Source organism: Mesitornis unicolor, unplaced genomic scaffold, assembly GCF_000695765.1.
Source record: "Mesitornis unicolor isolate BGI_N332 unplaced genomic scaffold, ASM69576v1 scaffold6755, whole genome shotgun sequence".
In the NCBI taxonomy this organism is placed as follows: domain Eukaryota; kingdom Metazoa; phylum Chordata; class Aves; order Mesitornithiformes; family Mesitornithidae; genus Mesitornis; species Mesitornis unicolor.
This window is the reverse complement of record NW_010187419.1, coordinates 1-14,743: the sequence shown is the minus strand read 5'-3', so window position 1 is coordinate 14,743 and position 14,743 is coordinate 1. Positions and strand designations below refer to the sequence as shown.

Here is a 14,743-nt window from a genome sequence, read left to right as displayed (position 1 = left end):
CCCTACACTGTTTTAACATTTCTAAGATAATTGTCTGTAATGCTTTTCCTAGAAATTCTGCCGTTACTGAGGTGGATAATGGAGGCACATGGATGAAAGCTGCTCTTCCTTTGCCATAATACAGAGAAGCGTAGTAGGTGTAATCACAAATGTACCTGCAATATTCAGAACAAAACAAAACCAGAAACCTGGATTAAGGAACAGTAAGCTTTGATTATATTTAAATACTCTTTAAGTAGCCAAGCCAGAAATGGTTTATGAAATTATTTAAAACATATTTGCTTAGTGAATAAAGGAAATGGTGAAATAAACCAAGTTTGAGAAACAAATGTTCCTTATCTGATGGTTTGGTTTCTCAGGCACCCACCCAGAAGGAACGTTAAATGAAAACAAGACGTGTTCTTTTCTAGGCTTCTGTAAGCGATGTGAGATGTGAAAGGTAACACAGCCCACTGGAAACTACAACCGTGCCATTCTAGTAGATTACTTTAATACAGTTTTTTGCAGGTCATACAATCTCACCATCTGGAGGGTTTTTTCCTGACCACTCTAACTTTTAACTTAGAGGTGTAAATCCTGAAATTAAGGGCCAAAACTAGCTGATTTTTATTTTATACAAAAGATACAGTTTTCTGATTTCTTCCTTTTAAGTGAAGACCAGCATAATAGAAAATCGCTTCAGTACCAAACACATAATGAGATCACAGACATCATTCTAAAGGTACCTGTAATTGCTCTGTTCTTCAGCATATGTATTTACATTTTGTATCCCTCCCAGCTGGGAAAAAAGAGATTAAAATCTGCTACAAGTCAGGATTGCTTTCAGACTCTCTTAATAGCTCAGGTTTGCTGGGGTTGTTAATCACAGGGTGTGCTATGTTGAAACTTGTTTCTTTTGGAATTTACAAATCCATGGAAAAATACCTACTGGCTGTAGTTTTTCATGAAGGCTGCTTAACATAAAATTTAAATTTCTCCCAATTTCATACTTGTGCCCCTCGGAAGACTTCACTTCAAAGGGATTTTGGTTGGAGGAAAAGTCATTGCAAAGATTCTTCAATGTTAAATGAGCTGATTGAGTTACTTCTGCTCTTACTGTGAGACCCCGATACGCAATGTTTACCTTCCCGCATCTCTGGAAAAGGTTATATGAATCCCTTCCACCGAAATGTTTTTCCAGAGAGTCTTCATATTAATTGTAGATTCAATCTTTTCCGGACCATCTAGCATGCAACAGCCACCTTCTGGGTGAAAACCACAAGCATCCATCTCTTGGTAGCCTTTGTTCTTCCCACACTGCTCAAGGATGATGAGTGCTTTGGCAGATGAAGCCAGCCCAACGTGAACACTAAGCTGTTTTTTTTCCCACCAGAGTAAATAACAGGAAATTAAAAATGAGACCTATTTTTTAAAAAACATGAAAGGCAATAGTGCCAAGCATTACGTGAAATATGAGCTTCGAGGTAGGGAGTCTTGCTGTAGCTTATGCCTAAAGAAAACTTTGATAAGAGATTATAAATGAGAACAAAATCGTGCTTTAGTTTGTTTTTGTTGTGTCTCGTCAGCTCAGGACTTCAGAGCTGCAGACCCTTTTTTGCAATTTATGGTGAATTTGTTTTTCATTGTTCAGTGTGCAGTTACGCTGTTTAAATGGCACGGGGTGAAGACAGCATGCTAATCATTGTGTGCTCCAGATTTCAGTGTGAAACCTTTATTACAGTTTAATAGTCGCTTTCCAGACTTGTCTGATGCCTATATTGTGCAATACTCTTGGAGATATTTTTAAAGATCCACTCGGAATAATAATATTCATAAATGAAGGGGGGAAATTGCGTAACTTTCTAATTACTCACCAGTGGCTGAAGAGTTGTCCATATCTTGAAGACTTGCTCCTTTGCTTTTTGGTAAACCACTGGCAGCTGCATGATATGGAGATCTATGTTTTCACCAAGGCCTCTCTTGGACAGCTCCTGTGTTTATGAAAAAGTCACCGTGGATGTGTAAGAGCATTGGATTTCCCATGCTGTGATAAAGAAATCGGGCTGATCCAACTGAGAAAACATCTGAAAAGCCAATGTAACGCTGTCTGAGCCTGCCGTTCCTAAACATTAGTCTGCAGTGAAATTCAGTTGTTTTGTGGTAGCTTCCCCTTTTTTCACTGGAAGAGACTAAAATATGCTGACCAGGTTCCTCATGTGAAGCCATTGTGGTGTTCTCCAAAGGGACGCTCAGTGTCCAATGTGTGGGAGTGGTTATTGCTTAGGAACTGCTCCATATGCAACCACAAAATACAGGATCTCTCAGAAAAGGTCCATGCTTGAAAGCGTCTAAATAGGCGTTAGTACAGGTGAGAGCTGCTCCTCTGAAAGATCCAGTAGATAAAGCTGCACTGTCAAGAGACAAATGGAGCAGAATGCGTGGTAGCTGTCCATTTAAGTGAAACACGACCTGCTGGCTTGGACTGGTTCAGGTAAGCTCTGCTGGAGGTGACTCAACATCAGGAAGGTCACATTTAGAACAGGTTTAATTTCTGGTTTTGCTTTAGAATATGTTTCCCTCATAAAAGGAAATTATCACTTATTTCTCTGTCATTTATGTAGAGTTGAAGTTCCACACAGGACCTTTTCCCAGGGGAACAAGAATTATGCCTAGGATTAAGGTGAAGGTGCCCTTGGTGCCCTTCAAAGCAGCAGATTGGCCAGATGGTTGGAAGTTGGTCTGGAGAATAAATGTCATGTGGGAATGACTTGAAATTGTATTGTCAGTGGACTAGGGCTAATGGACAAGGTGTAAGCTGCCAAGTAGAAGGTAGGCGGCTGCTAATGGCAGAGTGCAGAAGGAATGCATCTGTGGTAGAAGCTTTGTCCCGGAAAAGTAAAACGGTGGCTGAAAATCCGTGTTGCATTTGAGTAGACCACTACCAAAGGAGGGTACTGATGAAGTTTCTAAGGGGGGCATAGGGAAAAAGTCAGCAGCAGAGGTATGTGATGAGCCCATGAAACCTGTAACTCTTTATTAAATGTTGTCTTCTCAAGCTTTCATTTCTTACTAAGGATACTCGTGCGGATGAGGCCCACATCCGTGCTAAGCCGTGCTAACTGGGAAATTTGCCCTTCATCACTGGCTTCCTATATAAACTGTTCCAGTTTTCTTGTCAGCGGAAACATTGATTAGCTGTGCTCAATAAACTATTTGACACAAGCAAGGAAACAGTGCCTGCAGGGAAGTAAACACATTTAGAGAACAGTGCCAGCCTTTTTTCCTCTGGGCGCTGACGGTCTTTGAGAGACCATTGCATCATCTTGCTTGAGAATGCTGTACTGTGTCTTGGCTTCCAGAAACGAAAACCCCAGCTGATTCACAATTAGCATTTTCTTTTCTAAAGCATCTTTAATTTTAACCTTTAATGAGATTCTTCCTTTTTAACTGTAAGGCTTAGAGGACTTGACTGCCCGTAACTTCGGTACAGAATGTGGAGACCCAGAGTAAGCTGTGAGGCTGTTCTCCTCTCGTGCTCCCTGGATTGGCATCCTATGGTCACCACATGTCATGGGAGAAACACGCAGAAATACTTTTGTGCAGGACAAAACCGGAAGCTGGCCAGCAGCAAAGGGCTGAGAGTTTGTGTCAAAGGAAGACAGCTCGCCGTGTCCTAAGCAATTCCAGCATGTTGTCAGTAATGTGTATTACTTTGTTGTCTAAGAATCCTAACCATCAGTTTGTTCCCCATTAGACCAGATGCTGTGCCAACATGGAACAAAAAAACGAAAAGGTTGTTCCTTGTTTCAGCCTTAACCAAAACCATTTTTGCATTGAAGGTAAGAGACTGAAGATGGTTAGAGGAGGATGACTGCACCTGGAAACTAGAGCTCACACTGGTGAGTTAATTCAGTAAACAAGTGCTTGTCTTCTGTAGCTGGAACAGCAAAGGAAACTTTAAAGGAGAACTAAAGTTCTGGAGGATTGTTTTATAGGAAAAGGGTTCAAAAGAAAGCGTGAAGATTCTTTGTTGGTAAGTCTTTCTAAAAGGGAAATTAAGTCCAGCATTATCAGCTGATGACCTTGAGTTGTTGTTGAGATGTGGTCACAGTCCCAGGCCACTGGAGTGCTGGCCCACATCGTTACACAGCCCTGCCCAAAGAAAGGGATTTGCACAGAACAGTTGAGCCCCAGTGCAGTGGTGATGTGTCACACAGACTGTTAGAAGCGTCTTGAACTTTTAGAAAGCTCCAGAAACTTACACTAAGTTTTTGAGTTTTCACTGATCTGGGTTGCCAGGAAGATGTGAGGGGCTGCAGGTGTTAATTTTGTGAACCCCATTCAAAAAAGGCTTGTGTTGGTGCAGAAAGAAAACCAAAAGTTATCAGTTGACCCAGTCAGTCTGCAAGTATGTTGCAAAGTTTTTTTGTTGGGTTGTTGTTGTTTTGGGGAGTGTTTTGTCTGTATTTATTTGTGGTGGTGGTGTTTTTTGTTTCTTGGTTTTTTGTTTTTTTTTTCTCAATCCTGCAAATACCTTCTTAAAGCTTTAGGGACGTAAGAAAGTTCCAGAACAGAAATGAAGGCAGTAAATAGCAATGTTGTCTTAGTTTCACAGATGATGAAACTAAAGCAGAGAGGGAGAGACGCAGAGAGATTAAGTGACAAATTTCCAAAGACCACATGGTCAGTGGCAGGATGAAAAACTCTGCTCAGAGATCTGATCCTCAGCTCCCGATAGCAAACATAGTTCCCAGCAGCAGTTGGAAATGTGACCTGTTCTTTGCACTTAACAGTTTAATTACTATGAATGTTGTCACTCAACTTACATTTGTGCCCTCTTAACTGGGGACTTTGACCTTGATGGTAGACTGCCCCGATAGGTTATTTAGCTGCCAAGTTGCAGACAGTTGTTTCTGGAGGAGACACAAAAACAGGGTCAGATCAAGGGTTATTTAGGTGGGACCATCAATCAGTAATATGGAATCAATAATTCAGGGGATCTGGGATTCTGAGGGTCCCATGTGGTGCTGAAGAATGGACACATCACGGTAACTCAGGGTGATCTGTCAGCAAATGCAGAGTAAAGACTTGGTGTTTTCCTTCAGAGAGCACGTCCTGCACTTCCAGAGTTGAAAGTGCTGCCAGTGGAGTTTTTGTGCGTGTTTTAGGAGGGTATTTCGGGTGAATGAAGCTATGAGAACCATGAAAAACTTAGTGAGACAGTTTTCTAAAAGAGAAGCTGTCTTTTTAGTGCTAGACAACCAAGTTGGGCCATGTGACAGTGTCTATAAAAGCTCTGAAGCTTTTCTTGATGACCCCGAGTTGCCAAGTTCACCTTTATTTTCAGATCGATTTGTCTCTCCTGTACCCTGAACACTCAAGGGGTACTTGCTGAGGAAGGTAACTCTGTGGATGCAATCCTGATGAATGCCGTGTGCACGAGTCGTCCTGTGCTGTGATGAGAGCTTGGGTTCATGCAAAACCAGTGGGTTACTCCTCACATTCTTGGAAAATTATGTTTTCATATTCTAAAACTGCCAGTGTGGGATAATGCACACAGTAATCCAAGAAATCCAAGAATTTGGAACAAATACTCTTTCTAAACCAGCAGAAACAGAGATTTGGAGAGTTTTATTAACATTTATCATCTTATTCCTGGAGATTTCAGAAGATGAAAATTGGCATAGTCACCAAAAAGGCAGTAGTAAATAGTGAATTTGTAAGATAAACAATATCACACAGCTGTTTTTCTGAGTGTCCGATGAGGGCATAGAAGGGATGCAACCATCGCAATGGGCTGTGTGCCCACTGGATCAATCTCTGATCCTCCCTACAGCAAGAAAAGAGGCTCAGGAAAAGAGCTGATCCCATCAGCAAGTCAGAGTGCAACAGTATCTTGCGGAGAAGCTGGTAACAGGGATCTTAAGGAAGCCATTCTGCATAAGAGCAAGTATTGCTCACAGAAGGGATGCCCTTGCTCTTTGGCAAAGGCTTCATTTCAAAAAGCATGGAGGGCAAAGCTATGCTTTAAGAATTAGGACCCAGGAACTCCTGTTACATGGGTTTTTTTGCTGAATTTTAGATTATTTTGGTATGAGGACCCTTTTGGGACATGAACTCTTAAGATTGTCTATCAGCGTTACAACATCACTGAGGGTGTCACGATAGCCAGGCTTTTGATAAGAACCCAGCTCATTTTGAGGTAGTAATTAGGATAGTGCTGGATAATGCTACAAAGGCATTAAGCCTGAGGAATGTTTAGTAGCTCTTGTCTGCCTGCTTAGTACTTTCTTGAGGATGAGTTTGAGTGTCCTCTTGGTTGGCTCTCAGAAAAGAGACTCGGCAGGAGGGCTTTATGTCACTTCAGTGATCCATGCAGGAAGCCCAAGCCAAGACAGGATTACTTCCAGATGTAAATGTTAAATTTTGTTATCTTTAATATATGTGCATAAGCTTCCTGAAAACCATAGGGCTCCTCTTGTGAAGAAGGCCAATGGAACAATACCATGAGATTGCTATTTAGCATGGAGAAGCCTATCAAAATTCAAAGTACTTCCAGATTTGCAGCAAATTCCCCCAAATTGTCTGGATTACCCACCTTTGCCAGGGAAAAGGAAACGAAAGCAGCATCCTCAGGATGAATGCAAATTAATTCCACGGAGAGAGTGTGACAACAGAGGGAAATGGATTTGTTCTCCTCCATACACAAGGACTGACATCTGTTTCATGAGGGGATGCTGTAGCCCTTGTTATCTAACTTCCTGGCATAGCCAGTTCTGCATTGTGACAGAAAACTCATCTCACTGGTGTGTCTTCCCTTTAGGCCGTTTTGTTTGCAGATAAAGAACATGGTTTATTTTCAGCCAGAAGAGGATGATCTTGTACCCAAAATTAGAACCAATAGGAGTCAGGAAATAATAAGCAAGACCATTGTCAAGTGACAAATATTTGTGGTTTAGGGTACAAGTCAAGTTGAAGTTAAGATAATTGATGGGCCTCCTATGATGAGTGGGTTGTGGAAAGGTAACACAGAAGTATTTCTGTTTCTTGTTAGCCTACAGGGATATAACATCCCTCACAGCGTTGAGTGGTAATAGATTTATTCTACCCAAACAACAAGTTGCACTCAGCATTCTTCATCCAACAAAGCTAGAATAGAAAATACAAGTTGATGGAGCTTTGGTCTTCGGAAAATTGCACTTGCACCTCTTTTTCAATTGTTTTGGCTTGGGTGCACTTCATTTTCAAGACAGATCTTCAGTAACTGTCACCAAAACCTATAATATGATTATAGTCCTGTAGAGTCAAATATTTCCTTTTTTCTTACTACCTTTTTTCATTTCATGTCCAGAAGAACTTGAATATTTATGGACTTATTTCAGTCTCCATAATAGAACATAGTCACTTCAGTTTGTTTTACGTGTCTTGCTTTCCATTTTTACCAGTATTATCTGTTTCTTGTAGATATTGGACCAATCTTTCAATTCAGTTTTACTATCTTGACTGCTCCCCAACTGGTTTCAGATTTTGTTGTATTAACCTTCTTTCTACCTTGAAATTGCTAAGAACTTGTGCAAAAGACCCTCTCAAAATAACTCTGTTCATAAATACTTTATTAGAGTAAGTGAACTCAAGGAAGGACTGTTGTCTGTGTGAGAAAGAATGAATGAATCTTGCATTTGACTTGTACACACACTTCCTTTCACACTTCAGATTGAGCTAGAGTACTAAAATACCAAACTAGTACATTATTATATTGTAGCAGACATACTCTTACGTACAATGGTTGGGTATTTACTTTGTAAGACATATTTAAAGACAGAAAGTAAGTTATTATTAAAACCATAGATAATATTTTAAAAATTAGCAATCCTGTTCCTGAAAAATAATCTTATCTGTGGAAATTTTTGTTGTGAAACATAAACAATAATTTGAAAATCAACAATCGTAACAGGAAAGTTTATGCTGAAAGCCAGGTATCAAAACCATGTCTTTGTATCACCCAGCTAAATTTCTTCTAATAAACATACTTAGGAAATAAGCAGGAATTTTCAAGACTCGTAGACCTGTTGCTGCTAGTGAAGGTGTATGGCAGTGGAAAAAATCTGAGTTACCTTGTTTTCAACTTCAGCCGTAGACTTCACTGTAATTTGAAAGTGGAAACCAAAGCTGAAATGTGAAAACATACTTGGAATGGGCCTGCTTTTGGTTGCGTGTTCCTCAAGCAGGCAGTAAGAACTCAATAGGCCACACGTGAGTGGGAAGGAAAATCACCTCACACAGACATGGTAAAATGAGTTGTGGTATGAGATGATCTGTTTACTGAAGACAGATAACATCTGGCATATGCATTAGTTACAGAGAAGGCACCCTGGCTAAAAAAATATCCTCTTTAAAATCAATAAAATTTTGGAAAGTGCTCAAACAGCACAAAAATATCTTGTAAATAATGTTTCACTTCTTAATTTTCCTTTTTTCTTATCTGTTGGGAATATGTTCCATGAGGCACAATTCTGTTTAGTGAGTCACGAGAAGTAACTTCCTTGAAGGGAATGAAAAGCCTGAAAAGTTTGTGTTGGGGTCTCCACAAAATAAAACACCTCCCTCCCATTTTTTTTATGCTTACCTTCACTGCTTCCCAGCTAGAATTAACCAGGTATTGTCTAAAGGGACCAAAACCTGAAAAGAAAGAAAGGTGCTTTTAACCTGTGCTTTCTCCGTAATTGTAGATTAGGTGCCAACATTTCACATTAACAGGGAACAGAAAACCTTACTAGTCCCACTTTGCTTTCAGAGCAAAATTAAGGTGACACATACTCCATTTTGAAGCTGTAGTTACTGTGCAAGTCTGTGTACCTGTGTGTGCAGAACTGTAAAATGTCAGTAAAGTTCTTAAATAGCTCACAATGACATACATGCATCTCGGTGGTGGCCATAAGAAACTACTGCTTAGGATAAAATAGTTCCATGAAAAGAAGTGACTAAATGTAAGAGAGTTTTACAGTACTGTAATACCTGTAACAACTTGGAGAGCTAACTGGCTGAGTATCATTAAGCACGACATAATAAACTGGGCACGGGGCCAGCAAGTTTGTATTACGAGCAGGTGAAAATGTGACAGAGGCATGCTGTGATAATCTCTGTAATAGCTTAAAGATGCACCTGTGTCTTTAACAGGACACCATAGTCTAAAACTATTTGAACAAGTAGGTTTATGCACCTAGATGGCTAAAGGGAGGAAAAAAACTAACAGGGTGCTAAGAAGTGTGCCCATCAAGGGTATGTGCCATAAATATCACAGGATAGAACCAGATTGTCAGCCTTTTAAGAGGTTGGCAAATACCTCTTGCTCTCTCCTGCACTCCCATTCAGCTCAACTGCAGTTATGTCCAAAGCAAGCCAAACTAGTTCTGCCCATCTTGCAGGTATTAAAAAAAAAGAAGAAAAAAAAGGAAAAAAAGTGTTTAATTGAAAACAGCAAGATGCACATCTCTTTGATGTAGCTTCAATCTCATTCCTATGTCCTCAGATAACCTGCAGTGGAAAATTATCCAGCAACTCACATGTCAAGATATGTGTAATGATTGCCTTTAGATGAGCCAGTGGCAACAAGAGGGATAGTGAGCAGCAGCATTCCTCAAGAGCTTTAACCTTTTAAAGCTCAGAAGCCTCTAGCTGGTGGTTCTGCCACTGTGATTCAGCAGTATAGCCAGCAAGAGAGCCCTCCAAATTTGGTCCCTTGTGCTGCATGTTCAGGCATGCTCCTTTGGTATATTTAAATTTAATGGTCTAGTTTAGCAGCGATGAGGCAGCATCTCCTGTTTAAATCTCCCTTACCTTGCCATGAAACTGAGACCCTGAAGCTCGCCATGTGTTGCTCTAATTCTGGACACTGACTATGTGACATTGTGATGCAACCTGGTTTTCTTGCTTCAGAGCTCCTTTTGAGTAAGCTTTGTCTAATATTTGCCTGCACTGCCTTGAGCTATGTGGTTTGGATCAGAGAGAATGTCAACAAAGATTAAAACTTGGGGAGAATGAACAACAAACCAAACTGGATGGCAGTAAAAAGGGCAGACTGCACTCGGTTTCCTCTGACATGCATCTGATTTTTCTTAGGAAGGCACAGCAGCAAGTTATTTTCCATTTGGAATTGTTAGTATGACCATTTGCTACTGTTTTTACCTCCAGGGAAGTGTTTATGACAAAGACCAAGCATGTGTGCATACCATCTCTAGCTAAAAGAAGAATAGAATAAAAATCTTACCAGTTACAACCACAGTGCTGGAATTTGAATCCATGAAATCTATGCTCCAGAAGGTGAAGTCTTGTCTTTCAGTTCCAAACAGCGTTAGAATTCAACCTTCTGTGTCAAACTCCTTAATTCGGGGCACCTTTTTTCTTCTGTGATGTGTCTGGATTCACATGCCAGGGATGATTTGTGATTCACGTAACATTCAAAGCAAAAATTGCTACGTCTCTGTATTAAAGACAGAAGTCAGGCTGAGCAGCTGACTGGAACTGCTCCAAACTTCTTTTCCTTCTTCAGGCATGCAGTAGTATTTAGGAAGATCAGGAAAGGCTTAAAGAAAAATCTTGCAAAATATCCAGCAATAGTTTTAATCAGAAACCTGTTTATGTACAAGCAAACAGAAAATTACTTGAATCAATTTTATTATCTCTGTGGGTATTCTATTTTTAGCACAGTTGTAATTCACTTTAATTGTGAGGAATGACTTAACTACAAAAACATATCTGTTCATTTTCACTGTTCTTAGACTTTCTTACTGACTTAAAAAACTCAGGGGTAACTTTGCTTCTTCAGAGCAGTTATCTAATTTATTAATTTTTATCTTATGTTCCAAGCACCTTACAATTTTAAAACCAGACACCAACTGGAAAATGTGTGTATTTGCTAAATCAAAACATTTAGTCAGTACTACCCTTGGATAGGCAACATGTTAAAACAAAATCTCACTCCAACTTGCAAGGTCAAAGAAACTCTACAAGCTGGGTTATGTCTTGCCGAAACTGGTGAGTGTAATAGCTGGTTTGTCTCCATGAAACTGAAGCATGAGAATCAATAGGGGAGCCTGAAATCAAAACATATGCACATTGTCACTGCCCAAAACAAAAGCATATGAAAGTTCTCTTGGGAATTATAACTATGTGGGCAGAGGGTTTTGCTGGGTCTTGTTTTGAGTAGGAAGTGTATGTGTGAGAGAAAGAGAGAGGGAGAAATATGCTAAGAATAGAAAGCCACTATATAATCTCAAGAGAGCTGGTAATTGGGAGACCTTCAGAAAAAACAATCTCTGAAGAAATCTCTTGGGTTGGGTGGTGGCTGAATGAGGTTTGGAGCCATGAGCTGTGTCTGTCATTTAAATCCTCGTGTGCTAAGACAGAAAGAAATCTGGATTCTTTTAAATAAAAAGACCCTGATTCCACCATCCATCTCTTCCCCTGACTAATACAACTTGCAAAACTATCTTTTGCTAGCTGCTGAGGCTGACAAAGCAGCTAATACAGTAAATACAGAACTCTCTGCAGCTTTGAATATGGCAAAATCTGCCACTGACATCAGTGAATTACATCTAAAATTCTACAGCCTTTCATTCTCCTTGGACTGCAGGACTAGTTTTCGAAGTGTTCACAACTGGCAAAAGAGAGTAGAAAAAATACAGACCAAGGAAGATTATTTCACTCATCCTTTATGAAGAAGCTGATCTAATTTAAAACAAACAAACAAACAAACCAAAAACCAAAAACAAACAAAAACCAAGAGACTTTTTAATGACTCATCCATTCAGTATTGCCTTCAATAGCTGAGTTGGTCCCTTTCCATAAGGTGAGATTTGCTGATTTGGGGAGGTAAAGATCCTGAGACCTTTCCAGTCTTGTATGCCTGTGCAAATGTGGGAGGAATGTTTGAACTGACCACTAATCTAATGCATTGAAATTAATTGTGCACTGATCTGATTGGTTTTGTTCCCAGGCTTTATGTGCATGGTACTATACCTGTAATATAAGCATTATTCCTCCAACTGCATTACACTTCTGTAACAGGCAGAAAGTAAAGGATATGGTAGCTTCAAAAGAGAATAATAAAATCTGCTGGTTAGGCCTACGTTCTATTGAGAATTTTATTGTGAAATTAAACCTTTCCTTTCCCCTCTTGTTTCTTCAGCTGAAGTGGAAACTATTCTTGACATTTTTGTGAAAGTATGATTGCAGCTTTAATATTAGCATTTAAGTGTGTATGTGCCCATAACAATAGATACCCAAGTCACTGGGTATTTGAGGTCTGTGCAAATTAATCTCCCCATCCATCATTAAGAACCCAAGTCCTGGATATTTGCAGGCAAGTCACAGACACAGCTGACTCAGCTAAACACTGGTTGTTTTTCTTCTTACTGTACACAGATGTGATTGACATGGCACTCATCTTGAGGTAAAGAAGAAATGGAAGCAACTCAACTATGAAGGCCTTGGTTATCACCTTGAATATTTTTCTGTACAGTTGTCTGATACATTTAATTATTTGAACTGCTGAATAAGAGAGAAATATATTTTCTGCAAATTCATTCTGACCACATTGCAAAACTGCCAGAATACTGCTTGAATAGATTTTTAGTACTGATGGTAACAAGAATGGAATATGGCCCTTCATTTAGAAACAGCTCTTTAATTTTTATCTCTATTATTATTACTTACAGACTTTTTATTTCTTCTTGTTGGCAGGCACTGACCAATGTTTTAAACTGCTAAATGGAAGTGTTTAATATATTTAATATATTCCAATTTTTATGTCATCTGCTCAACATTTACGAGGAAGGAGAAATCAAGCTGTTATGTTATTTAACATTAAACTACAACGGGACTTTGTATTTACACTCTGTATTTATTTTCCATTCTAATAAAAATAAATGACCCTCAGGAAAGACCAAAGCTGGTCTTTAGGTAGATGGAATGCAATGTCACAAAGAGAGAGGAGACAAACATTTCAGCGTAAAGCTCAGTTATCTGTGGACCAATGCCTCTTCTATAACAAATGCCATAGAAATGGTAAATGGAAAAAAGGAACGGCAATTTCACTTACCTTTTTTGGATAGAAAGTGTTACATATTTTATTTTGTTGTCTTATTTATATTAGTTTTTCTGAAATTGATACCATTGTACACCCAGTGCTTAGCAATCACAGAAAAAAAATGAAATTGTATCCAATTTAAATGTAGCCAAGCTCTTGGGTGGCTGATACAATTTCAGTTCTGGTCTTCTTGCAATATTAGCAAAAACTAATGGCTATGTATGGACAGATTTTTTACTTTTAGTTGTTTATAATAGTTTAACGCAGGGAGAAAGTACTTTAGCAGGAGAATGCAACTCGTGATCAATGGGTTACTTGTGTTCAGGTGTTATTTGCCATGCACAAAGAGACACTGCAAGCAGGATACAAGTAATTATTTAACAGCTGATATGCAAAATAGATAGCCATGACTAACAGATTACTGGGCTAAACAGTAATACACTTACCACTCCTGATAAGAAAACTGATGAGTCTTAGCTGTCCAGGAAGTTTCCAATACACTGGGGAAAGTTTTGGTCTATGCCATTTCTCGTTATGGGCTGATCCTCAGCTTAACTGAGTTATCTTTGCATTTTCTGCTTTTCTTTCCTTCTATATCTTTTCTCTTTTCACCAGCTAACTACGGTCATCCCAACGCTTCTATGACTTTACGCTCTTGTGTTTTGTGGCTTTAGGCCATGTACTTGCTCATAGCTTAACAATTTTCTCAGTAAAACTCAGGCAAGGCCACACAGCAATGCTGCACCAAACTAGGCCTTGGACCTTGGCACAGCCAAACCTCTGGACTGAGTCTGATGGGTGCTGTGGTGGAAGGTACAAAGCTTCCAGTGATCACAAGATAGTGTTGAAATCCACTGGTGTGTTGGAAAGCATCGTTGTGTGACAGCTGCTTTTTTGCGACCATCAGTGTATGGGCTGAGATGGCTTTGTTCTGTTGGGCGAAGATAACACAAATCAACTTCAGTATGTGCTTTAAACCATTTGAAAGGAGGAGAACAGTTACGGAGTTTTCGGTCACTGTGCTGATACGTGCAATGGAGTACAGGACAGTAACGTGAAGCACTCAAGATGCTATCTTGAAACCTTGCCTTCAGGTCACAGCAGTGTTACAAGGTGACATCAGTGCAAAGGTAAGTTTGTTTCTATGCAAACATGCTGTTATCTCCATGTACTTTTCATGTCTGTTACTTTGATAATTGCGTCTGCTGTTTTAGAAATAATTAAGCAATCGTACACCTGCTGCAGGAAGGCTCCCAGGAGTCAACACCTGGATTCTACTTTCTATTTTTGACAACTCTGTGTTCGTTTTAATCTCTGCACCTCAATTTTACAGTTTGTAATAATGAGCAGCAGGCTGCATGCCTAGGTTCTCCAAATGCCTCTTCCACATTGACAACTATCACTGCTGTACATGGCAGAAGAATGCTATAAAAATGTCATTTTTGTGTTCATTTTCCCTTGTAAGCCGCCTCCTCTGGCAGCCGAGTTTAAAGAAATTGGCATTAGCTCTATGGTTTTTCATTTGTGCCATTTAAATGTAGAATCTGTAACTTTTGTTCGGAGTTTAAGTTAAGCAGCCTTGGGCTGGCGCTTGCTGAAGGATGGGCCTTGATGGCGGAGGACGAGGCTGCCCCCTTGACCTTGCCGTCAGCTTGCAGCCAGTCTGCCCTCGCCTCT

The 14,743-nt window shown here is 39.8% G+C and overlaps 1 protein-coding gene across 1 annotated transcript in view; it reads right to left on the bottom strand.

Annotated features, from left to right (window-relative positions):
• The window catches only part of LOC104541384 (pyroglutamyl-peptidase 1-like protein), an 18,220-nt gene extending 7,940 nt beyond the window's left edge, over positions 1-10,280 (bottom strand). Inside the window, exons 1-5 of the mRNA XM_010185436.1 lie at positions 10,247-10,280; positions 8,606-8,658; positions 1,854-1,970; positions 1,124-1,353; positions 7-155 (exon numbers count right to left, since the gene is read on the bottom strand). Coding sequence (XP_010183738.1) covers positions 7-155; positions 1,124-1,353; positions 1,854-1,970; positions 8,606-8,658; positions 10,247-10,280 — 583 coding nt within the window. The remainder of the gene's footprint in view (positions 1-6; positions 156-1,123; positions 1,354-1,853; positions 1,971-8,605; positions 8,659-10,246) is intronic.
• Between the last annotated feature and the right edge of the window lie 4,463 nt (positions 10,281-14,743).